The sequence below is a fragment of the Blennius ocellaris genome (genome assembly GCF_963422515.1).
Source record: "Blennius ocellaris genome assembly, chromosome: 12".
NCBI classification, from domain to species: domain Eukaryota; kingdom Metazoa; phylum Chordata; class Actinopteri; order Blenniiformes; family Blenniidae; genus Blennius; species Blennius ocellaris.
Window position 1 is genome coordinate 19,788,087 of NC_137661.1, and position 27,246 is coordinate 19,815,332.

Below are 27,246 nucleotides of genomic sequence, written 5' to 3' on the forward strand. Positions count from 1 at the left end.
ATATATTTAATAAATTACAACCAAGGTAAAAAAAAAAGATTTACATTTCAAACTCCCTCCCCTCCTTCTACAACTCGTTCATTAAATTGTAACAATGTTCATTTTCACACCTCAGGGGGGGAAGAGAGACCACAATAAAGACCAGGGATCAGTGTCTGAACATCAAGTTATTCACAGTTCACCACAGAGTCCAAAAGCAGAACGGCTTGCTTCCCTCCAGAGCAGATTCCCACCTCGGCTCTCGCTCCAACGCCACATCGTTCTGCAGTCTATCACACACTGAAAGTGTTTGTCCCCTGAACCCCAAACCACAAAACACATACATGCTACATGTCTGCAGGCACCTTGGATAAGACAGAAGGATTAGACTGAGACCAAGTTTTTTTTTTTTTCTTCTTCTTTTTTTTTTACATCAGAAACCAAAAAGTACATTTCTTTGCCGAGTGTTATTAGATGCCAGCTGGTGCTGCTGTTTCACGAGACAGCGTACGTCACAGCCGTCGCATCACTTCACCACGAGTACCCGAGGCGTGATGGGTAAGCACAGAATGTCGGTGTCAAAAAATACATTAAAAAAAAAAAAAAAAAAAACTTTCTCAGGAGGTTTTTACATTTTGGTACTGAACTCTCTAATCCTTCTCAGTCCTCTCCAAATCAGTGACCCAGATGAGGTGAAAGGACTCCGGGTGGCTTGTTAACAAGCATTTCGTTAAGAGCAGTAGTTGGCAACGATAACAGAGAGATGACGGATGAGCCTAAAGAGTGATTATCCAAAACATGAGGAGGCATAACGGAGTGATGGATATGTTTGCTGGTGAGCAGCAGAGGTGACAGAGTGAAGAAATGAACGGGTCCTTTGAAAGACAGAAGTAAATAATGCGTGTGTACTGTAGGTCCAATATAAGTGCACTGAACAAGTGGAAAAAGATACATCTGTGCTCTAACACGACTTCTCATACATACACACAGTTAGGAACACACTCAACTACACAGAAGTGTTCGGCAATAACTGTTAATATGCACAATTCGATTAATATTTCTGCATGATTACAGTGACTAAGCAGCCCACCGTCATGATTATAAATTCCTCCAATCGCTCAGTTACCGTCTCAATTTCCATCTTGTGCCTTTATCTTGCTGCGAGCTACTAAGATCTACGTTTCCCTCCTGCCTTCGCTCCCGACAGTCCTGCTTTTTAAAAGGGGACCACTGCATGAACGCCTCTCTCCACGAGCCCAGGAGACAGCAGTGTGACTGGATGGGATTGTATGTACATGAGGTACAGCTCTATAAATCAAGAACTGAGCTGTGTCTAGTTTACTGTCTCCACTCAAGACCCCCTAAAGGCATTTAAACAAAAACAAAATATCCGAACAATTAGTGATAATTTGGCAAATGCAGAAATCGCAGGGGCACGAGTAGGAGATTTAAAAACAAAACAAAACATTGTATTCATCCTTTCATTGGTCCTTTTCTCTTCCATTTAGCAGCAACAGGACTGACAACCACTATATATGTGTATACATATACATTTATATATTTTCGATTTATTTTGGAAAAAAATAGTGTCAAGTAGCTACGTACGATACCACTACCATTTCATATGGATGCTAATCACCAGGAAACTACGAAGTCAGATCTCTATCAAAAAGAATGAATGCCCACAGAATGATGAGGATTTTGTACATGGACGCTTTTCTCCACAAAAATATTTCTCAATGCACAAATATTTATGACCATATAAGTGCAAAAAATGCATATAAATAACGTGGTTAAAAATTGAACAGCTGTGCTAACCAGAGGCTAATGAGCATGCTGGCAAAAATAAACAAAACAAAGCAACTGCTAAATAGTCAAAGCCTGTTAAAAATGTTCAGTGAATATAAACATCTCGGCATTGATTGACATTTTTCATAGAGCTCTGACTCCATAGGAAACAACCTAGCTAGGAACCACAGGAAGATCTAGAAAGGCAGAACAAGACAGAGAGAGAAGACCTGAGGCAGCATGCTGGGAGTGCTGCTCAAACCTCTTCCGAGTAAGAGACCTTCAAATAGGAGGAGGAGGAATTGGGGGGAGGGAAGCGATCTTAAAACAGCAAAGTAAAAACAGTGGGGCGGAGAAGTTGGGCATCTCGAAAGTTACCGGGGAGTTCACGTTTCGTCCTTTAATCCATTGGCAGGTCTGCGCTGGAATGGTTCCATGTCTTGTCCTGCGGCAGGGTGGGTTATCTTTACAATCATTTCATGATATTTTCACTGGAGTCAGAGAGAACTTTGTCGTTGTGGCGACCAGCTGTTTGCCACTGAGGACAGAGTTATGGTACCGGTAGAGGGCAGAGTTTCAGTATTCAGCAGCGTACTCTGTACCATGGAGACCTCTGCACAAGAGGGTGAACTCTTTCACGATCTCCTTTACCCTCCTCTTGTTCACGCGTTCTCTGCACAAACACACATGAGAAAGGAGACAACAGAGACGAGAGAGAACAATTATGGGGTCAATGTTGCATTTACTGAGTGAAGGGGGGAAAAAAATTGCAACATTCAATGCAAATTCCAAATCTGCAGGATTTCTTTTCAAAGACTCCTGCAATCTCTTGTAAATCCATTAACGCGCCATGTTTGAGATCACCACACAGTCATTATTACATAAAACATCACTGTATCACAGCAAACGCAAATAAATGAGTATGACGACGACAACAACAACCAAGGAAAGGCTACAACAAACAAATTACAAATGTGGTGGCACACAAGTGGAAACTCTCTTTGAATGGATACTTATCCAGCAACCGACACTGATCCTACGATAAGTGATGTTGACAAAAGACATTATCTCAGAGCTCAGAGGGTGATTGAAGCAAGACGCTGGTTATTGCAGAATGCACTTCGAAAACTAATTTTGCCTGGCAGCAGTAGCTGTGATGGATGATTCATATAAATTCTCACAAATGAAAACCGACATTATAATACCTCAAAGGCAGCTAAAAAAATATTGAGCCCGACGCACTTCAAAGGTCCTTGAGGGATGGAGGACTTACCTGAGTATCTGCTGTGAGAAGTTGTCCTTCTGGTCGGCCGTGACTCGTGTTGACGGGAACCCCGGCGGCTGCAGCGCTTCTTTCAGCCACACGACGAACACGGAGAAGCAGTGCTTGTTCAGATAAAACAGCACCTCTGCAAAGTAGTCCATCAGACTTCGAGACGCCCCGCCGCCAATTCCCTGGGGAGGGGCAGAGGAGGCGTTTACAAAAGGGTACCATGTCGGAGATGACAGAGCAAACTGCAGTGAGATTATTCTGAAGTGTGACTCATGGTATGGTGGGCACTGTGGCATAAACATGTTGCTTCTCACCTCCAAGACCGCTTGAACCAACAGCTTGCCGTCCTGCTGCATCACCTGGGCCAGTGGAGGCACATCGGAGCAGCGAGGCAACAGTTCAGCCTGAGAAAGAAAGGAAAGGAGAAAGAGCACTCAGCAAATGTAAACGCAAATGCATCATTCAAATGAATATGTGCAAGAAGACAAAATTCGCAGGCTTACAAAGAACAGACACGTTGACTTGACTGTTGGAGCCTCTGGAAATTTGAGCGACAGAAGTCCTACAAGTGCGAGAGTGAGACAGAAACTACTGAGGCTGATGTCAAACAACAAGAGTTCCAGCGCAGGGGTGTCAAGTAATAAAAAAACCAGACAGTTCGCAGTGCAAAGGCATGTGTGTGGGGGGGGGGGGGTGTACGTTTGTATGAATTATGAGCAAACTTACCACAATGGAACACCGCTTTCACATCAAGACTCTCTGACAAGTACAAATCGGGCTTCCGTTTGAGGGCCTAAGAGGCAGATAAAGGGATTAAACGGGAGTATGTTTCTGTCAGCCCGACCCAACCGGCAATGCATCACCACATTCCACTGCATAAGCGCCTTCAAAATACTGCTATAAACAATACCCGCCAAGCCTGGTAGTCGGATCTGACAGCAACACAGGACTGGGACCAGATCTGCCTACCAGGCTTTAGTGCTCTCTCCGTCTGTTTAGAAAAAAAAAAAAAAACTATATCCAAACTCATACAGAGATCCTCCAATGCAGAACTCAGCAGGTATAACAAACAAATTGCAAAAAATCAAACTTTGAAATCATTTGAAACTTAAGTCAAACTAAAGGCAATGGTGGGTTTTTGCTTTGTTTCTTGAAAATCAATAATATTCGACACATTACTTTTCCTTGTTTTTAAGCTGACCGGATTGGATATGCAACAGAAGTGCGTAACTAATTAACATGTGCAGATAAAGAGAAAGACAACTCATCTCATAATAATGAACTCATTCAGGATGGAGGAGAGGAGAGGGAGAGAGGGAAAGGGAGGAAGAGAGATGGAGGTCAGATCTATCCAAAGATAGAAAAACAAAAAAAAGGAAGGAGAATGAAGACGAAAGACAAAAAAAATTAAACAGGAGAGCCATCAGCCAATTTGTCTGAACTGATTAATATTAGTTGAATATTAATTCATTTGGGCTTTGATTGGCTCTGGGCTGGAATGACTTCAGAGGAGGATCGGGCTTCGAGACTAGCCAGTCACCTGGGACCACAGCGCTCATACTCTGTTGCATCATCTTCCCGAAAGCACCGCGTCAAGTGAAATATTCATTGAGGGCTTGTGAGAGTGTTGATGTTTTTTCAGAGGCGCAAACGTGCCCCGATGTTGACTTTACAGGAGAAAAAAAAAAAAAAAGGAAAAAGATTTAAGTGCTCAGACTTAAGTGCTTCTGATAGTGGATTCTTATGCTAAATATGTCCACTTCACACGAGTGCTCATTTTCGCTTTTCTCGGCAGCCTGCACGGCCATGTAATACATTTAAATAGTAATCAATTGAAAGATTAGACGGCTTTCTGTGAGTCAGGAGTGTTAGCTTCACGTTGAAGGTTATGAAATCTATCTAGTCATCCTGCCACAGGGAGGCTTTGTGTGACGAGAGCACAAGCGACAAACCAGACCATTAAAGAGCTCTGCAGGTTTGGATTACTCAATTCTGAAAACGGTGCAAGTAGGAATACTAACTCTACAAGTGTGTTGCGTTATCTGTACTTCGCACCGCCTGCTGAACATCGAACACTGATTAGACTGTTCGGAGGCTAACGCAAGATCCCTTAACGAGTTGATGATCGTTTGCATGATGAGATGACTGCTAGGATCAAAAGCGTTTGAAAAAGAGACATTTGTCCCTCCTCAAACGTCCTTCCTCGTGTGCGTCATTCCACTGCCTCGCCTATGTGATGGGACACCCAAGGGCCCAGTAACAAAGAACAGGAGGTATAGAGAGAGAGAGAAGAAGACAGAGAAACAGTGAGTAAGTAGAAAGAGAGAGAAACCCAAAGTGAATGAAATAAGAAACCAAAAACACACCTGAGCTTGGAGTTGCATAAATGAATCAACAATATCAGGATGATCCCTGGGTCCTAAAATATAATAAAGATGAAACTTAAGAAATCATAAGAGAATAAGAATAATATACAAACAGCAACTTAATAGATTCAACAGTCATGTGGAAATAAAAGAGAACTAAAAATATTTCATTGAAATAATTCACATGTGAGTAAGGAACGAAGGGGGAAAAAGGGGGGCTTATGAAGCTTTGGCAGAGTCTTGGAGGAAGAGACCAACCAAAAACACAAAACAGGCATAAGACAAAGACATGGGTCCATTTGGAGAGAAGAAAACAGAAAGAAGTAACGAGAGAAAAAGAACAAACCTAAAACAAATAAAAGTGGGTTTGGAGTGGGAACCCAGGAGGCACCTCTGTTACTGTTACAGTTTGGAGAAAAAGAGGCACCAAACCTGAATGAACCCTCTTTTACCTCCGTCCCACGAGGCACTGCCGGGCAATATTGCGATCAGCTCGCGTGCAGACGTTTTCCTCGCAGGGTTAACGGCGTGCCTCGGAGGAGGAGGTTACTGCGAAGGGTCCATTCAGCCCCGGTCAATGAAATCCCCTTTGCTTCAAAGGTGAACTCAATAGCATCGGTAAGAATCAACACGCGTCATAATAAGCTCTGGTATCATTTCCTCCCTTGTGCTGGACACAAACTACAAGACTTGCTCGAGCATTGCAATACAGGCTGCAAGTGATTGCACAAATAAAAACACACACGTTCTGTGAAAGCGTCTGAGCTGAAAAATCCACAAAGAAGTTCTTGTCTTCCTGGGTTTTTCCAGTGATTGGTGTTGGAGGAGCTCCAACAGCAAACTTGGAAGGAGACAGAACAAAACGTCTGTAGTGAGCGCCCAGCTTTGGCTGTTCCCAGACTCCAAACAAGTCTCCCGCTCAATCCGCCACCCCCCCCGGCCCTCATGCACATACAACCACTCAAGAGAATAAGGAGCTTATATAAAAAGGGCTGTGATGGAAGAGCCCGACTCGAATCCTGCAGCAGTGGCTGCATTCCTATTGAGCTGGCCCTCTCTGCATTTTTTTTTTTTTTACATGTGAGCCAACTCAATATGCTATAGTGGCCTTTGTACTGTGACTGTATCCTGTACTGATACTGTCTACTGAAGAGCACCTGCTCAGAAAAAAAAAAAGTTAAGAAGCAGGAAGACAGGCAGCCATTACTTAATCAGTTTGAAGCAGGAAAAGAAGAAAGGGAACAAGGGACAACACAAAGGGATGGAAAGCATCAGACAGACCTGGTACAGAAATTCAGGACCACGTTCAATGAATGACGATGCGCAGTCTCATTAATGATTAGTATGGCCTCAAGGTTGCACACAAACAACACGTTGAAAACTACTTGCATTTTGGAAAAATGGTCAAAAGGCCTTGAACACAGCAAACTGTACAACTTGAACATTTTTTTTGGGGGGTGGAATGCAAAAAACTAAGGATTTAATTAAGAAATTGAATACGCAGACTACAGTTAAACAGAACACAAGGGAACACAGTCATTTCATAGGTTTAAATTATATCATGACGTTGTGAAAATGATTAAATAGTTAGTAGGTGGGGGAAAATGGTTTTTATTCACAAAAGTCATTGTTTTAACACTTTGCCTTCTCGCTAAGCAGACAGAACACTTTGAAGATCCAGATCTATCAATGAATGATGAAAGTCAATGTTAAAAGGTCAGCTGTGAGAGCCGGGACCTCTGAGTGTATGAGGCCCTGGTTGAAGCACTATAATGATGTCTGGGGGAGAATCATGTATCAGTAATCATGGAAGTGTTTTTTTTTTTTGTTTCAAGATAACACTACACTGTTCTTGCAAAACCTGACGGCAGTTGGTTGGTGTACCTGTATGTCGTATCATAAGGAGGGCGAGCCATGAATACATTTTCTGCAATCTGTTTCACAACAATGGATGTCTAATAGTGTCACAGCAAATTCAGAATGTACAATTAGGGTGAGAAGTGACGGATAAATCACCATGATATAAATGCAGTGTACTTTTTCCCCCCATACATTTATTTGAAAATCTTTCCTCTGCTGTACCAGAATGTGTGTGTGTGTGTGTGTATGTGTGAAAATATGATCAATATATGAATCTTTCCACGGCTTATTTAAAGAGGAACAGTTCACACCATTGACACTCCCGCCTCTGCTGGACCCCCTACCTTGCTGGAAGATGGACAGAGTTACCGAGGTAACCAGCTCAAACAGAGCCTTGATGGGTGGGAAGTGGTCCGTCTCACTGGCAAAGATATGCACCATCTGAAACAGCAAGCCGTCCAATCAGACACCTGCTATTTTAACTTGTACCCAACACAACCAAGGGGCGGGGGGGGGGAGAAACCCACAGAGGAAATCCTTACATGCACCATACTAACCCCCTAAAAATTAATTAGTTTTCTGAAATTCTTCATTTGAACAATTATACACAAAAATCTGTCTCCAGTTGCAATCTTTGTTGTAAAAATATAATATTGTGTCTATATCAAATCCGCGTGGAACAATATTCCTTTCATATGTTACGACATGTAATACACGCTGTAGTGAAGAAACTTGTTGCATTCACTGGCCAAGCAGCCAGTTAATGCAGAAAAACAATGTGGTTTCTGAGATAATCACTGTCAGTTTGGACAATAAACAAGAAAAGATCATGATTAATTATCATTACTGAACTGATACTAAATTGCTATATTCTTTTTTCAGTAAATTAAAGTCTTACAGATATAAGTTGAGGGCTCATTATGATTACACTCAATGCTGTGAAGCTCATTATCTTGTTCACCCTTTCTGACAAGGCTCTAAATATTTTTTGCATTTAAGAATAGGACTGAAAAAAATAAGTGAGTTAGTGCTTGTTGGGCCGATGAGTGTGTACCTGTCGCGTGAGGTCAAGGGCTGAGGCCTGGGGAATTGTACTGTACATCTGCCCGAGCATCTCACTGAGCTGGGAAACCATGGGTGCAAAGTCATGGAGAAGAGTCTTCACTGACTTTTCAAATATGGCACACACCGCCTGAGGGACATCATGCAGAAATGTCATATCTCATTATGTGGGCCAATTGCAACAAGGTCATAGTCTGACGGCGTGTGGCCGCACGTTCACAACCCACCTCGACAACCTGCGAATCGTTGAGCCACTTGCCGAGTACCGTCTGTATGAGAGCAAACACTTGCTGCAAAACCACCACCACCTACAACACAACAGACTTCATGAAACTCATGCAAAAATACCCCCAAAAAAGCCATGGACAAGAAAAAAAAAAAAGTTGTACTCAAACATTTATACATCACTGCATGCCTATCAGCAGAATCACCAATGATTACGGTTGAGCAACATGGCAAAACTTCCCTGCTGGCCATTGTAATGCATCCAACGAGAGGAAGTTGATAGAGTGAGAGGGGGAGGCGGAGGGGATTGTGGGTAATGAAGCCAACATGGCTGCAGAGAACAACTGCTTCACTGATTTTCATGTATTTTAATCTACAGTGTAGTACATCACAAAGTCCTTAGGTTGTGCATAAGTTATGACTGCGCCTTTTCAGAACAGCCAAATGAACAATTGTACTGAATCCACACAGTCCTGAGAAGAATGCTGGCGACTGACCGGGTTTGGTCCAGGTGTGGGTGGGACTGTTTTGACAGGTGGTGCTGAGCCGTCCGCTGACTCATCATCCTGCTTGGTGATGTCAAGCGTGGTGAACAGGTTGGACAGCAGTCCCAGGATGTGGATGATTGCTAACTTGTTGGAGGGATTAGGCTAAAGGGGAGGAAAAGAAAAAAAGAAAAAAAAAAGCAAGCTCAAACAACAATTAAATAATTAAACAGAACAAACCCATTTGCATCTTACATGATCTACTCATTTATAAATAGTGTTTAATAGATATACGGACTTGTTTACAGTTTATTGGAATCTTCCAAGCAAACATTTCTTGTATATTATTAAGGATGTTTTTTTTTTTTTTTTTTTATCAGCTACTAACAACACAAAAAACCCTGTATGTCTTGTCTCAGACATTTTTTCAGATCCGATATGTAAAATTGTATTTCCTGTCTCATACAAGTCAATGGGTCTGTATTCGACAAGAAGATGAAGGAAGGAAAAGACCTTCTCACTGAGAACAGCACCTCCCTTAGTCAAAAAACATGAATTCAGGTTTCACTGGCAGTATTAAAATGAAGATCTGCATCCATGGCGTTGCATCACATACCAAGGACGAAAAAGAGGACTGGAACTGCTGCACCCACAAAAAGCAGGCTCTTCGACAATGTCAATACAACAACACCATATTTGCGCATTTCCTGCTCATCAACCATAACAGAATAATTTGACAACTTTATTTCTGATCCAACCCCACATAGTGCTTATTCACCCATCGTGTAACGTAACCCTAAGGTCTCCCCACTAGGTGACAGTATTTGTGCTGCTGGACACTCAGCAGCTGATTTCCTAGTCTGATGTAATGCCTATATTAAAAAGCCAGCCAGAAAACAATAAGTGAACTGGGGGTGAGGTGTGGATAAGAGGGTGAAACGAGACCGCATAAGACAGAGAAATGAAAATCTTTATCTGACCTGACATTTCTAATCAAGGGAAGGGAAATTTAACTCCCCACTGCAAAAAGTAAATATCAGACTATGTTTTTAGATGAGACCAGTTCCATATTTGCTATATCAAGCATGAGAATCTCAAACACAGCCTCCTGTAGATGTGACATTCAAACCGGAGTGATGAATTTCCCTTTGGATGACTGTGTGCTCACATACTAGTAAAAGCACGACCTACTGTACCATCGTTGGTTCGGGCACTTTCATTCCCTCGACTCTGTATTTATCGTACTGTCATATGTGTTATCGCATGAGTGAGAGAAAGTGTGTCTTTGCCGCTTCCATGTGAGTCACCAGCCCATGGTGCAGGGTCAAATCCAATCTGGTCCCGCAGAGAAATGTTCCACTGCGGTGACACCACACAGACACACGGCCTGCTCATATTGGCCGTAGTCCAGCTGAGGCTGCTCTGTGTGTGTGCCCATGTGTGTGTGTGACCATGTGTGCATGTACCGTCTCATCCGCGAGCTTCTCCAGTTGCTGAATGTAGGGAGTGATCAGGGAGTGAAGGTTTCTCAAGATGTCTTCCACAGGGAGAGCGGAGAGCAGGAAGCCAAGCGCCTGCATCAGCCACATACACTGACTTGTCTGCAAGAGGACACGACCACGGGTTTGGTTTCAGTTTAAGTCAGCAGAAAGCACCGATTTCCTACAGACACGGCAAACGCATTGTTCATGACACGTCCACCCCAGACTATAAGCTGCAGACGTGTTACATATTTTCCTTCTTGGTATTTCTTATTTAATGACGCATTAGTGCAGAGATATAAACTGAGTGCGAATGTAATACAGCATACACTGACCTTGTGGATCTGCTTTATGAGCACCTCCTGGAAAAGAAAGAAACGAGAGCAAGCACAACAATTCATTCTCAAAATAGCAATAAAAGGACATTCTAAAATAATACAATGGCAGTTATATCAAAAGCAAATATTTCTGGAACTCAGGACGATTAAAAAATCCCAAAACAAAACACATTTCAGCTGTATTTAAATGAGCAAGCACCTGAGAGACAGCGACGATGTTTGTTGCGAATGGTGGCAGGTCATATTTGCATTCTCTACAGATTTTCTTGAGCGTGGAGACAGAGGAAACCGAAAGGTCTGGATTTCCTAAAGCCTGTAGGACCAAGGGCAGGACACTGCTGAGCATCACCGGGTGGTCTGCCAGCCATTCAGCCAGAGCGCCTGGGGGAAAGATCGACAGTTCAGATAGTGCGGAAGAAACAATTTATGTTGTGCCCCCCCCTCAAACAACATTTTGTAGATTTAATGGTTTGTTCCTGACACAGCTGCAAATGTACTCACCTATTGTGAACATCACAGTGTCTGCTAACTGGACGTTATTGATGTTTATTCTGGGGATGAGTCCTATCAATCCGGGGATGACGTCAGAATAATTCACATCTATCGTCTCTGCTATGGACTGGAAGCCGTACAGCAAAGCTTCTGTGTGCTGGAGGAAGAGGGTAAAGTCAAGGAATTGGTGAGTTGGAGCGACATTGTCTCGTTTTAAGAAGGGAAAAAAAAATTAACAGCTGTGGAAAGCAATGAAAAGAAAAAGTACTGTGAGAAGATACTTCAACTGTTTAGTTCTGCGAGGATGCATTTTACTCTATTCTGAGGAAGATTAGTCTTCATTTTGATTTAATGAATATTTGGAGTCAATATGAACACAAGTGCTAGTCTTAAAAAAAAAAATGGTTTCTTAAATCTCGCATTGGCCATGTTCTGTTAAGACTTCTGTGCAACGCTGAAAGAAACACAAAAATAGCTCTCATTGGTATGTGTGTGTGTGTCTCACCAACCTGCCATGATGTGGGCTGATCAGCATTAGTCAACAGTCTCCCTAGTTTATCATACAGGTTACTCAGCAGCTCCGATCCCAGCATTTCATACACATACATGAGTGTGTCTGAAATATCCACCCTAAAGGACAAATGTGCAGAAAAGATTTAGAGGCAAGTAATTTCAAAACCTCCTCTTTTTTTTTTTTGATTTATCTATTTGCCATTCAGGTTTCGCTTGCTCAGGCATCACTTCAGTTGGAGTCTATTAGAGAAAAACACTCTCATTTGCTGACCAATCATCCAGTCAGCAAGTGTCGACAGAAACTCTCAGACCATCGCTGAAACACTTCCACACAACAACAAATAGCAGAAAAAGGCATGAGCAATATCTCAAAACAGAATTTCTCTCACACATACACAAACAACACAATAAAAAAAAAATTCTAAGCACCTGTAGATCCTGAATTGCTCTTTCTCATCTGAGGACCACGACGCATACTCCTGGTCTGAGGGGAACTGGGCTTTGTGAAGTAGAACATCTACCAACTGGAAATAAACTGGCCGGTAGACCTGCAGGTACACCGACCGCTTGTCCAACTCAAACCTCATGATTTCGTCCTGAGATGGGGAAAATGGCAATGTAAGAGAATGATTAGTTAAATCTTCCTACAGATTGACACACACTGCACAATATTTAAGATTCTAAATAAGTTACCAAAGTCACCGCGTTGTTGGAGATGACTCATTTAATGAAAAAGCCAAAATGACACAAACAAAACCATCTCAATAATTAAAATGTAGTCATTACACATGGTGACTTTTTTAATATACACTAGTCAGTGACAATCAAAGGTTTGATTCTCGCATTTCTTACTTGAAGTGTGTACCAGAATGTCAGTGTAAGGGAGCTGGTGGTCTCATTGACCGGGTAGTGGCCGGGGATGCCTGTACAAAACATGATCATGTTGACTAACGCCAAGAAGCTCTGCCAGTGATCCACCTGCTCCAACAGAATCCTAGAGAGCGTGTCAAATAGAGATGGAGCGATGGATGAAAAGAGAGAAAGAGGGAAAGTGTGATATGGCAGATAAACAGTGCAGCTGGTAAACATGTATGCTATCACTACAAAATCCTGCTCTTATAAAGGCTCCAACAAGCAGTGCTGTTTTAGCAGTCGCATGCAACCTTTTGATACTTGGATCACATAAATTTGGGTATGACAGCAATGTCGTTTTCTACTGAATCTGATCATCGCTACATTATCTGGTGCTTCATCTATGTACACAACACCTTCGGGAATTAAACAAGGTGAACCATGAAGCCACAATTCAAAATATCACCACAGCTGCCAGATTTTATTATGAAACCTCCAGCACAAGGTAGTCTTTAAGACATGGAATGCAAATCGAGTGGTGGGACTGCTGGTTGTAGATGTTTGGTGCATGAGAACAGAGAAGCTGGGGCCATACTTTTGGTACTTCATCTGTGAACATGTAATTCACAGAACAATTGATCTTGAATTATGGAGATATTTATATCAGATATGCAAGTCATAATCTATATACTGATTTCTAAAGGGATTAACTTTATTTTGTTGAGTGAAATTCGAATATTTTATTCTTTACAATTAGAATTCACTATAAAATAGTTACAAAAGTGTGAGATGGTATCTGGTGTCTAATGAGATATTGACCAAGTGAAAGAATGCCGGAACATTATGACCTAAATGTAAAAGTTTAGTTGGAGGCTATAATTACGCCAAGATTTCGAGAGGAATCAGAGTTTCTAAAAAACCAATTTTTTAGCTACTTAACTATATAATAATACATTTTCCTTTAATACAAATATCTATTGGAGCGCACAGAATGTAACTGAATTAAAGACTAATATTCAGTCCTACAGATGTACATACTGGTGCTTCATTTAAATAACTTATTATGTGAGCAAACTGAGGCAGGTATAAAGACTGCTAATTCTCTCTGCAATACCAGATTAAGAATTTAATTTCATTTATTCATTATAGTGCTAATATCATTACACAGACGCACACACACAAAAGCGCACCTGGAGTGGTTCTCTCCCAGTGTGACAACGATACGGCAGATACCATGGCAAGTCTCCATATCTCCATTCTGAACAGCCTCCTGGAGCTGCTCCTGGAGAGCCAGCACTTGAGGAACCAGCTTCAGCACAGTGTTCACATATCTGTAAAGACACAAACAGACATGGAAATAACGGGATAAACATTTAGGGATTCGGTTTCCTTTGGAGAAATTAGATTGAAAAAGTGTCGTGCATAAGAATACAGGTTACGAGGGCAGGAGGCCTCGAGTGGTGGATATGGAATTGGCTCACACTGCTCGCAGCCAGGTTGGTGTATTTATTGTCGTTTCCCCAAGACAAGTGTTTGTTGCAAAATCAAATCTCAGTTCACGTCAGTCCAACCTCTGATCCAGCACACCCACCCTAAAAATCCCACACATCTACTAGGGAACCAGAAAATCTATTCAAAGCTGCTTCTCACAGCTTCGCTGCTGTCAGTTGTTGTTCCGTCTTCTTCCTGCTGTCTAAGCCGTTTATAGTTCCCTCACTCTGGCTAAAACACATGGCTGAGCTGATCCACTCACAAGCACACTCTACTCAGATGGGCTGAAGTGACAATATCAGACAACATCCCCCCCCCCCCCCCCCCCCCCCCCCCCCCCGCCATCCTTGATGACACCAAGAAAGACTGACATTTAGAGATGACGGGCGAGTGTACAGGGAAATAAATCGCCCGCATTATAAATTGTGAATGCGCCACAAGCCAAACAATATTATGGGCGTCCCAAAGGGGTTTTGTTGTATGTTGGCTGTGTTGCATCTTTCATGAGAATGTCAATAAATAAGTCTGTCCAGGTCAATGAATATTTATCATGACATAACAAGGTTGTATAATGTCGCTCACATTTGAAGAAAATGAAAATAAATATATACAACTTACCAGCAGCTAATATTGCACGACCATCCTTTTATGAGATGATCACATTTTAATTAAGCATTTGTTAAAACATTCAACTCGCAAACTGTAGAAGAATGTATTTGAAATACTCTTAATACTATTTACTAAAACTGAATAAAAGTCACACCTTCAGATGGCCTTTTTGTGTGATTATAGTCCAGTCCTTAAGAAAACAAAACAAGCCAAACCAGCAAATCATCAACGATAATGTCCCTTGGCCTTTCGAAAAGAGTATAGATAAAGGAGAGGATGTTGAAAAAGAAACTGACAATAAAAGGCACCTTTTGCTCAGGAGGTTCAATGCATCTTGCACTGTCGTCCTGGGAAACATTCATTATTCTTATTTCCCCTCCGCCCCTTTTATGAGCTCGGGTACCTGGTTCCATGGTTCTGAGTTATGAAGCCAAGTTCCCTCGTCAGCATCCCATGCCGATTCAGCTTTTTCCAGAGAGCGCTCATCCCTGCTGAGATGTAATGTGTATGAACCTGGCCTTCAATATACCCTATACCTGTGTGTCTACTGGCCTACATCCTCCGTGTTTAGTCTGCCTAAGTAAATCTGTGAAAGCAGCACCGGGAACTGCACTTAACTCAGTGAGTAACTATGTGTATGCTTGTGCATGGCAGACTGCACTCAGAAAGATCATTCATATTTAATAAGGTGCTTTTGTGGATGCAGGTCATGCACTCTTCGCTGAGGAGAGAGGGGCTTGGCACGTGTGTGACGCGATTAAAAGAGCAAAATCCATTTGTATGTATTCACTCGTTTCCCTCATACACTCATCGGAGAGATTCCTCTGAGATGGCAACAACATCTCCTCTTTTGCTCCCGTCCTCCCGTTATACACTCTGCCTCCTTCCTGACTCCTCCTTTCTTCTCTCCGCTCACTCCACCTCCTCCCACCCACCCCCACATCCCTCTCCCCACCTCTGATCCCCTCTGCAATTACTGCAACACTCTGAGACAGGGGAAATGGGTTGCCTGGCAACAGGATGCAGCTGGACCAATAGCATCCCCCCAAATGAGTTGACTGTAATGTGTTTAAACAGAGAGAGAACAAGAGACGGAGGAGGGCTTAGTACTGACGGTGAGATATGAGAAAAGGGGAAAGGAAGCGCACAAGAAAGATGTACACTGGGGGAAATAAAGCTCAAATAGAGATTAAAAATGACAAGGGAAGACACAGGATGGGGAAGCTGAACCTCTAGTGACTTTCAGGGGCATGATAAGAAAAAAAAAAAATTGCATGGCTGGACTACACACACAACATGGTCCTCAAAGCGATGCCATAAATCATACAATGCAATGACAAAAATAATGGCCAGACGTATCTCAAGGGTGCTACTGATGAGTGTGAGGACTTCTGGGAGGATGTGATGGATACTTAACAGCAAACATGCCACATGACGCAAGGCCATAGCAGAAGTCACCGAAAATAAGTAATGGACTCGTCGCGGACGGTCTCGGGAAGTGAAATTGAAAGAAAAGAAAACACTTTCGCTGTGTTGGGACTGAGGATTCTACCTGCTCCTCATCGGCCATTATTCACATTCACCATCTGTTCCATACGGTAGTGTGTTTAAACTGACTTTTCCGCAGTAGCATAGGTCCAACCCCCCCCCCCACACCCCCACCCACTCGGTGTATCAACACAGAGGTATGGAGTCTTTTATTCTTGCACACTTTCACACCTTCCTCTGCCCTCCTCCTTCTCTTTGCATCATCCCGTCACCCCTCTCTCTCCCTCCCACTCCCCCTCTCTCTCTCTAGGGGAGGGGCAATGGGTGCTTGCGGTGTCTGAATCAACCAGGGCATGATGACATCTCTCCCCAGCACTGTAGCCATAGCAACGCCAGCCAACCGAAAAATGCTGCTCTCCTCCCCCTGGCTGTCAAGTTGCCCTGTATCAATCCCTCCCTCCTTCCTTCCCTCCCTCCCCCCCCCCCCCCCCCCCCCCCCCCTCTCCCTGATGACCTTCTAGTGCCCACCCTGTCTGTTTCCTGGCTTTGGCTAATGCATCTTTCCCCCGCTTTGCTCTCATTCTTTCAGATTCTACCTTTCGCTCCATTTTTGCCACAAGGTAATGTCCCAGGTTAATAACAAAGACCAGCTTACAAGCAACAACCTTACTATTTCTTGCAAGTTCCTTTTTTTCTGGGGGTGGGGGTGGGGGTGTTGGCATGAGTAACACCCTGGCAAACACTTGCACATACCTTTGGGAGTCGGGTTGTGAGAGGGCATTGACTATTGCCTCCACTGCTGTGTCAAAGAGCTCTGGGTCGGGCAGGGCACTGAAGCAGTCGTGCACCAGGCCTTCGCTCTCGTTGAGGGGCACGTCCAGCAGCACCCATGATGACAAGCAACGCATCACGCGAGCTTTCACTGCCCCCGGGCTGTCCGTCCTCTGTAGCAGTTGTTGCAGCAAGGGATATACTGACCCCCACTCGCGACCCAGGGCACCCCGAACCTAGAAGGATGACGATAACAAGCGTTACCAGGAGAATATTGCTCATGCAGGCTGTGTTTGTCTACTTGATGGCTGTGGGTTGGAATTGTTCCAAGTGTTTCTATATTTATTCATAACAGATTGTACTTTAGTCGGATCATTCTCAACATCTTTCTCTCTCTGTCGCCTCCCAGCTTGACTCATTTTTGATTGGTTACAAGACAGATCTAATTAGCTCACTGTTGTTCTATATTTGCTACATTTTTCTTATCCATGCAAATAGTATACTAGTGATTAGCGGTTGCAGAGTTATTTATGTTTTGACAACACTGGTTAAAGAATTATTTCTTTATTTAAATAATTTTGACATATGTGGTATACCTTGTCAATTATGTTGATTATTTATACACTATACGGCTGTTTTTAATGTGAAAAATGCATGTATTTAAATGTATTTTGCAATCACAGGGGGCTTTATTAACTTATTTACATAGAAAATGCATCATGTTTACTCAGCAGTTTTGTGCACCGATACAAATTAGGTCTATTTGAGAAGTACGATACATTTTGATGAAAAGAATTTTCCAAAATGAGACCTGTGATAATTGAATAGTTGATTGTAGAGGGGGAAGACAACTCAATTCAATTTTATTTATACGGCACCAAATACAACATGGTCATTGCTCGGTGCTTTTAAAAGAGAAAAACCCAACGAATCCACATGAGCAAGCAGACTTATTGCAACTGTGGAAAGGAAAAACTCCCTCCAACAGGAGGAAACCTTTTCAGAAACCAGAGTCAGAGGTGGCGACTTTCTGCTGGCCGGTTGGGGTGACGGGATAGAGGAGAGGAAAGGATAGGTATACGACAGAGAGATCGATTCAGGAGGGACGGTGGTGCATGTAGACATACCTGTCCTTTTTGATACTGCTGCAGGCGACTGGTCTGGAACTCCTCGGGCAGCACAGTGAGTAGCTCGAGCAGTGCCAGGCAGCGTGCCCGCCCATCCACCCCTCCGCCCTCCTCCTGAAACACCCGCACCATCTCCGATACAGCACCGGGCCAGGCCTCGGGCATTGTGTTAAGAGCCAGAGAGGCCAGTGCCACACACAGCCGGGTGAGCACCATCTTGGAGCCGGAGGAGAAGCACGCAATCTGCGAGAACAGCTGGCTCTTCAGAGACTCGTACTGATCCGTGGGGATGTCGGACCAGTACCGCGAAATCTTGGTGTGAAGTGCGCTGGCGCCAAAGTATTGAATCTCTGGCACCTGCGAGACACAACGATACGAATGCAAATGACTCAAAGTGACTTGGATTTCTGTGTCTTGATGCAAGTGTGTTCTGTACCTTATCCGGGCTCAGTAAAGCCCAGCAAAACTGCCAAGCTTGAGGCGAGACCTGTGCCTGCATTAGCCATTTCTGTGCCAGGTTCTTGTTTTCTATATTTGGATCATAGTACAGCTGGTGAAGGGCCTAGGAATACAGAGAGGGACAACACAGTTATCAAACTGACAGAGTCACAAAGCCTGTTACAGACGGGTTGAACATGAAAAAGAGCGAACAACTTTCCTCTGACAAAGTAACTGTACGTTTGCAACTGCAGTGTGCTTAATCACAATAGTGAACAAAACAAAACAAAACACGAGCTGACAGAATACACAGAAGCTGTTGTTTACTGAAAAGAGATGGTTACTTTAAGTAAAGAGTGTTTGTTTCCACATGGAAACACAAAAACACGTAGTAAACAAGCTGCCTGAACAGTCGAGAAAGCGTTGACCTGAAAGCAGTACTCTTGAGTAGTGTGATTACTTGAGTGCAGGAAAAACAGGAATGAACCAAAAAAAAAAGACAAAAATGGATGACAGTGTCAGGGCAAGAGAAGAAAGGGAAGGAGGAACATTAAAGAAACATACACCGCAAATCAAAGTAGAAATAATGTTCAAGCGTTTCTATTTATTTCCTTCCATCTCTCATATAACCACACTGAACTAAAAACCACTGGCTGCCAGCAGTGTTTTCCAAGCAACGTAGAAAAAAAAAAAAAATCTATTGACTGAGCTTCTGATGCTTCCCCCCCCCCCCCCCCACCAAAGCCTGCTCACATCAATTCCTCTACCAGTCATTCTCCCGTTTCTTCTCTCCATCCATCCCACTCTAACCTAAACAACCTGTCTACTTCAATCCCATCCCTCAACACTTAATCTTCATCTTTGTCCTCCTCTATATTGGACACCAACACTCTTCCCATTATTAATTATTGTCTTTTTTTTTTTTTTTTTTTTTTTTTTTTTAGAAACGATGTATACCATTTACCAAGAGAAGATTAAAAAAATCCATTGCACAGCAGCTCTAATAGGCAATGTGCAATGGTACAATTACACCTGGAACAAACATCAATACAGCGTCTGTGCCTCCTGGAGGTAAGGTCTTTGGTGGCGTTCTCTCCACGTCTGCCATCCCCCAAAGCAATTACTCGTCTCCCCTTACTGTATGAGACTGTAAATATGGCTGGTTTGATATTAACAAGCCCGTGTTCACAGAAAGCCGGGTACCATTTCTATAGCTCAGTCTGAAAGGGAGCTATAGGTCCATGTTCAGAATATAGAACAGATACGATACATGAATAATAATAAAAGAAGCGAGGCTTTGACTTTTTCTTTGGCAGGCAGATCTCTGTGCTCACCTATCTAGCAATGTACAAAACAATAACAAAAGAAAAGACAAAAATAACCCTGCAGGGCATTTTCCAACAGCAACGATTCCTGTAGAAAACCTGCTCCACAGAGCTTCTGAAACATAAATGTGTTGTGTTGCGATTTGGCACCACCCTCCAATGGATCATCGCGATGCCTCAATTGTGAAAAGCATTAGCAGGGTTTTTGTTAGTCAGCGCCACACTGGCCCATCTGCAAACCAGGCTGTGATATCAGAGTTCAAAGCGGCAGCGGATCATTACTGCAGTCCACTGTGTGATTGCAGACCTCTCCTTATCCAATCCCGAACAGTCGCTGCGTTCTGAGCGTATCTGCACGTCGGAGGGTTTATTATCAAAGCACAAGACACTAAACAGTCTGTTCAGTTTGCAGCTTTAATCTTCTCACAAAGAACCGTCGCCTGTCATTTCATACGAGTCACACCAGACATCTCAGCAGTTGTCTTGACGAACTGTTTTTGTCGATTGATTGTCAACTATGGCCATCCTCAGAAACTGTGTTTAGATGGATACAACTAATTAGAATGAAAGTCTGATTAGAATGAAAAGGCTTCATTTAAACAAGTCTTTTGTTCGGATTCGATCCGATTTGATCACTTTCATTCAAGTGGGGTTATTTACATCGAAATTCCTAACGGAGTCCATGCTAATCAAGTCTCCCAAACTTGGGTTCAATTATCCTTACATCAGCATGTAATGCGTTTTAAGAGAAATGGCCAAGAAAAGCCAATGTCCCAGCACAAAACATTATTGGAATAATCTACTGACTGAATTGAATAGTTTTGTTGCATGTGAACCCACACATCAAACTGATTATTTAGTCTTCATGTAAATCGGATGATCCAATTTTACAATGAGAATTGATTCAAATTGACAAAAAAATGGCCACGTAAACACACATGGAATTGGAACATTTTGATTGTACTTGCAGCTGAAGCAACTATCGGAAATCACAGATGGTGGCAAAGAGCCTGAACCACCTGGCTACACCTGAGGTATGACATTCTTATGGCAGATGCTGTCAAAAGGTCATTAGCTTCCCTTACAGTTGCTTTTCAATATTACAAAGGAGGAAAGGGAAAGAAGGGGGGGAAAAAAGCATTGCTTAGTTAAATGTCTTCACCATCTGCTCTCACCTATAACCACTCAATTTGCTGAAAATGTTTAGATGCTCACAAGTAAACTATGGTGAATAACTGGAGCGCACTTCATCAACTGTGTAGCCAAAAAAAACCACAAAAACATGATACCTCAACGATGCAAATCTATGATGCATCATTGAAAAAAGTCAGGGTGTGAGGAGGATAATGAATTCAGAAATTGAATGCATGCAATGTCACGTACAAAACGGATTTATATTAACAGCTGGACCTAAAAAGCAGCTGCAGCATCTTGCTGTGTGATAAGAGAGCATGCAAATCCTTTTAAGAAGCAAGCATGCACGAGTATACTGTACACACACCTTTTCTGCACTTGTGTGTTTATATTAAGCAGATGAAGACCACAATATTTTGATACGTTTTAGGAATAAATACCACTCATAGGCATATTGCAACGATGGGACGGGAGTGCAAGGGGCTGTGATGGAAAAACCATCCTCACACAACTGACCCATCATGACATTGTGCAATAACTGTGAGAATCAAAGGCATACCGGGGAATGATGATTAATGAGGGAACAAAGAACAATAGTCTGTGTGAGAGAGTGCGCGGGTGGTTGTTGACAGCTCGCAGCCAAGACAGAAATTAAGAAAACCACGTTGCCAATAGTGATGAAATCCCGGCATAAGAACAGAAAATAATCCCTCACACCAAGTGTCTTAATGTGCACACTTGTTACAGAACCAATTTCCTTTTTCAACATGAAAAACAACAACAATTCCTGTTGTAACTGTAAATTAAATATACATATGTGACCAACATAAATGTAAATGTTCATTGATAAATTGGAGGGAATCAAATTTCACTGATCACCAAAACTGATGGAGTCATCAACTGACCAAGTCGGTATACTGAGCTCGAGTGTGTCCTGCGGTGTTTGAGAGTTGCCAGATGATTGACCTGCATGTTTAAATTCTTTAAAATTACTATAGGTTAAGTCTTGCAGTCACACATTTTTTTACATTAAAAGAGCCAAAATAGCAGCAATACATCGTAAACTGGGAATCTAAAGTTGGAATGGATACCGATAGGCCTCTGTGAACAGCATCCTGTGTAGCTAATGTCCTGACTCCATAGAGTAATGGTAACAGAAGTCACCCCTGTCTGAGTGCCCTTGAGTAAAACGCCGATCTGGCCTGACCACAGTACTGCGTTTTGGATCTTTCTGTAATCATGATGGCTATGGGCCTCAGAGGAGAGATGCAATATGACCGCAAATCCGAAAATCCCACTGTTCAAAATAACAATATTTGAATTCTCACTAAAAAAAATGCCCTTTGCTTGGCAGACAGTGACTCTCAATCGACTGATCATAGGGCGGAAATGTGAAGCAGTGTACGAAGTCCCTCATTACACAGAAAGATTCTGACAATGTGGTACTTTGTTGCATCGGCCAGAGGCTGGACAAAGAGCTTTCTATTGGATACATACACATACTGGGCCAGGAACCATCATCTCCACCACCATATACAACAACTGCACACTCCTCACCCACTATACCAAAGCGACAACTCTGCACTCCCAATCTTTTTTTTTATTTCATTCTTTTAGCAGCTGTGGTTGCTTCCAGTAATCTTATAGAGAAGCACTACTTGCCTCTTTTCACTGAAATGTTAAATTACCAGTGAGAGCAACAACACGTGCAATAAGCTAGAGGTCTGATGGAGATGCAGAGGCGATGCTTCATGTAGAACATCGATTCAAAAGGAATCTTTTGTCTTCCAACATCTCACTGAACCTATTGAAGAATCATCCTCTGTAAATTATGCACCGTGAAAAATTACACACGTTGAACAAGAAGATTCTTTGAAGGAAAAAGTTTCATAAACCTTGTAAACAAAGTCCATCTGCAGAACAGTATCTCATCACCAAATCAAAGAAAGCTATAAATATTAAAGTGCCCAAATTCATCAGGGTGAATGATACTTAGGATGCCGGTTGCCTTGTTGTGTCAGTTAATACGATTAGCACAATATCACTTGGAACAGACCGAATGCTGATGCAAGCTGTCGCGGTCTGAAAAAAGCATTATAAACTCCACAAAACCCCCCACGCACCCTTATTTGCAATGACATCACAGATGATGCTCCTAAATACAGTACTTTAAAAATAGCTTGATTTGTTGGCTAACTACAGCAATGGCAGTGAATCAGGAGGTTTCTAATTTGGCTAAGAGCATTTTACCTAAATAATAAATACAGTTTCCGCAATCTTAGGGTATTATAGCAGGTTAGGTTGCACTTTCACTGTCACCTACAGGTAATTTCACCACCTGCCAACTTGAGTTGAATAAAGCAAGTATAAAAGATGGATGGCTGTAGCCTAGACATCTCAATGGAGTGCAGAAATGAAAATGTTTAAACCTACAAGCTTAGCTGTTTGATATTTCCAGACATAAATAGCAAACTATTTGCGGTTCTCCCAGGTTTCAATGATTATGCAGCAATATCTCCATCATTCCAAATAAAAACAATGCGTACTGTGTAATATCGTTGTTCTTTTTTTTTTTTTAGTCCACCAGATGATCCAGACCTTTAGCTGACAGCAATGTGCTTTGCTCCCTCCAATATTTTCTGTCGCATCGCCAACCTCCTCTCACCCTCTCCGCTTTCTTTACTTGCACTGTCACAGACGTCGACCCCTCCCTCTCTTACCTCACCCCCAATCAATCTCATCACATCAGCAGTGCTGCTCCTCCACCGGTTCCACCTTTCTCACTCCTCCATCCTCTCCATTGTTTCCCCACCCAGCCTCCTCTGTGTCCGAGTCATCGGCCACCCAGCAGGGATTCTCAGCACAACAACATTGGAGCCAACATAGCCATGCATCCGCACAGAGCTCAATATACACGAGAGAAGACGAAAGGGAAAAACAACAACAACAACAACAAAAAAACAAAACAAACCAGGCCAAATAAAATAGAATCAAAATAAGCAGGCAATACGAAATCGAGGCGGGGTGCAACCTGCTATGTTGATCTTTAACAGATCCCCATTTTCTTATTTCCTTAACATTAGAGATAAATCTGTAATTATAACATCATTGCTTCACCATCCAAAATACATGCTGCGATCGGTGTTGACGGAATAACGAGTGGGTGAGAGGAAAGTGACGATGACCCCGTTATCCCCTCTCAAGCACCGCCGCTTGGTGGACAGTCCGTCTGGTGATGTGGAAATGGACATTGATCGATTTAATAAATAAACAAAATACATAAAGCCTCACCTTTTCTACGTTCTCCACCGTAAAGTCCAGGTCGTCCGGAGTGGCTGCTATTCTCCCCGGCGTCTCCATACCTCCGCGGACACGGAGCTGTCAAACGATCAAATAAGGGGCAACACATTCATAAGCAGCCACGGTTAAAAATCCACCTCATCAACAGTGTCTCCCCACGTCGTAATTCCGCGGTCCTGATCGATACTGTGAACGTTTTTTTTTCTTTTTTTTTTTTAAACAAAAAACCCAATTTCACAGTTTAAAGGTTTATGTATGACACGGGAGGCTAACCGGCAAGCTAACGCTGAGTTGCGGGCAGGCTAACCTCCACCGTAGAGAAATGCTATAGCAACGGCTAATTACACGGTGCTAACGACGGCTAACGTAGCAGTGTAACTTGACGCTGCCCGATGCACTGAATATACCCGACAGCTGCACGGTCCTGCTAGTATTTTCAGAGCGTGACAGCACTATCAACAGCTGAGTTCCCGTGACGAGCTAGAAGACGCAGAAGACGTATTTCCACACCTTTCTGTCCTGCGACGGTAAAAGACGATGCTGCCAGCTCTCCGCCGCTTTTATGCCTTTGCGCCGCCGTCACTGCGAGCCCTGTGAGGTGTTCGCGTGCTGTGGGAAATACCGCAATCACAGCGTAGCCGGTCACGGCCCGCATATTATCACGTTCACAGTCTAAAATCTCTGAGGTTGAGCTGATATGATATATACGACTATTATAGGAAAATGTCGTATTTTGTAATGTTATATTTATCGATAAATCCTTTACCCTAACAAGTTGACATCTCAACATTAAAACATCCTATTAAAGCGCTCACAATTGAATGTATCACCTCGCAGCCTGAATTAAATATAGATAGATAGATAGATAGATAGATAGATAGATAGATAGATAGATAGATAGATAGATAGATAGATAGATAGATAGATAGATAGATAGAAAGATAGATAGATAGATAGATAGATAGATAGATAGATAGATAGATAGATAGATAGATAGATAGATAGATAGTCATTCAAAATATGCACCACTGCCGCACAAATGAACGAATTTTTCGAAAAATGGCTCAGATAGCAACTCTTGAGGCACAAGCACTTAAAAAAACAAATGGAAGTGTCTAAAACAAAACAGCAAAAAAGGTTAACTCATCATAAAAGTTTTAAATTGAACACATATTCATGATGCTTGAATATTCACTACACAACTACACAAGCGAGTTGATTAGAAACACATTTAAATAAACGTCTGTCCATCTTCATTGTGTTATTAATCACAACATTACACACAAAAGTCCAACCAACGAGAACAGAACCCTTGTATCTTATTCAATTGCCTTAAGTGATCTCGTTTCTACAATTTCCCCATGAATATACATTAATCCATCACCATGCTAAAATAAAATAACAACACTGCAGAGACACCATTATATTGTGACTGTGCCAACAAAAAGGACTTTTTATGAGGCATAAATCATAATAAAAGAAATATATATTGTTTCACTGATAATAAATTCACAGCTGAGGGAAGCCATAATCACATGTATGTAAACAAGTGTGCTATTAAAACTGAATTTGACAGCTGGGAGGAGTACATAAAACAAATCCTGTTAGTAAGATCCACAGCAGTGAGTAAGCAGAACTATGGGGACACCATTACTGCAGAAAAGGAAGGACAGAACAAGTGTGAGCCACTGTAAATGCTTAATATTCTCCTTTTCACCTTCAAGTTTGGATTCAAGCCAAAAGAAAAAGCCTTTATTTAACTGCAGTCCCCACTTGGATAATTAGAATTTAAAAAGAAGCCCCGATTTTCCATGTACCCTGTCATTACACAAACGTTCATCATGGTTGAATTAAAATTTTTGGTTTAAGTATTAATCTAAAGAGGGACCAAGGAGGAATGTATCAGATGTTAGAATGGTGGCCACATACAGCCACACTCATTCTGAACCAGTCAAATAGTTGCATAACAGTCCTATAAACAATAACAACTCCAAATCTTCCCTTTGTATTACAAAGAGGTATGAGTACATCATGAAAGTCTACAATGACTGATTTTTTGACTAAACCTGAATAAAATGTGAAGTTTAAGGAAAAATGGGTGTGAATCTGATATAATTCCATTAAAAATAAATAAATCTTATGGCAGAATACAGAGAAATGCCTCAAAAAACCACGTCCACCAATTGTGGCCCATATGGTCTATTTTCACGTTGTTCAAAACTTCAATAAACAACCAACTCTGTGCTTTGTTCGGCTAATCTACTAAAAGACCCTAAATCCTGTCTCAGTGCCATATTGATTCTCTTAAGATGTTGGTAAAAGGCTTTTCAGAGCACAGATTTTCTGCACCCTTCAGCCGAGATCAGAGAGTCCTGCAATACTGGGCCAGGACTTGATATCAAAAGCATGGGCTAATGCAATTTGATGTCAAAAATATAATGCAATTTTGTTTTTGTTTTTTTTGCTTCATCAATTTGTTTCTTTGCTAATTCATTAAAATTCTTCAAGTAGTTGCTTGATTTTCATGAAAAGATGTGCACCTACTGTTGGCCGTTTTGTATTATTGTACAATATTAGAAATAAAAAAGGCACGTTTTTGGAATTATTGTGTGTTTTGTATGTACTCTAAGTCTGAACTTGCCCCCCCCCCCCCCCCAATGAAATGAGAGTTGCAGCAGTGGCCCCTTATTTGAGCTTGAGACATTTGGCCTATACGGTCTGTCACAAAATTACATTGACAGTTTGGCTAAAGCTGCTCTATGCAAACGCCCTCATTCACCCACATCATTCACTCCAACGGGTGTTCTTGCAGAATAAGTGCGGGTCAACAGCGCTCTCATGTGGTGAAA

The 27,246-nt window shown here is 42.2% G+C and overlaps 1 protein-coding gene across 1 annotated transcript; it reads right to left on the bottom strand.

Annotated features, from left to right (window-relative positions):
• LOC308137996 (importin-13-like) lies at positions 1-24,983 on the bottom strand. The gene is made up of 23 exons (XM_080506920.1): positions 24,908-24,983; positions 24,389-24,475; positions 18,637-18,762; positions 18,201-18,557; positions 17,056-17,309; positions 13,905-14,045; positions 12,715-12,856; positions 12,292-12,458; positions 11,859-11,979; positions 11,359-11,506; positions 11,057-11,238; positions 10,855-10,881; positions 10,505-10,639; positions 9,051-9,203; positions 8,556-8,636; positions 8,321-8,458; positions 7,611-7,707; positions 5,407-5,459; positions 3,767-3,833; positions 3,544-3,602; positions 3,355-3,444; positions 3,041-3,222; positions 1-2,440 (listed from the first exon to the last, which is right to left on the bottom strand). The coding sequence occupies exons 2-23, from the start codon at positions 24,455-24,457 to the stop codon at positions 2,344-2,346; spliced, it is 2,886 nt and encodes a 961-aa protein (XP_080363046.1). The 5' UTR covers positions 24,458-24,475; positions 24,908-24,983; the 3' UTR covers positions 1-2,343.
• Between the last annotated feature and the right edge of the window lie 2,263 nt (positions 24,984-27,246).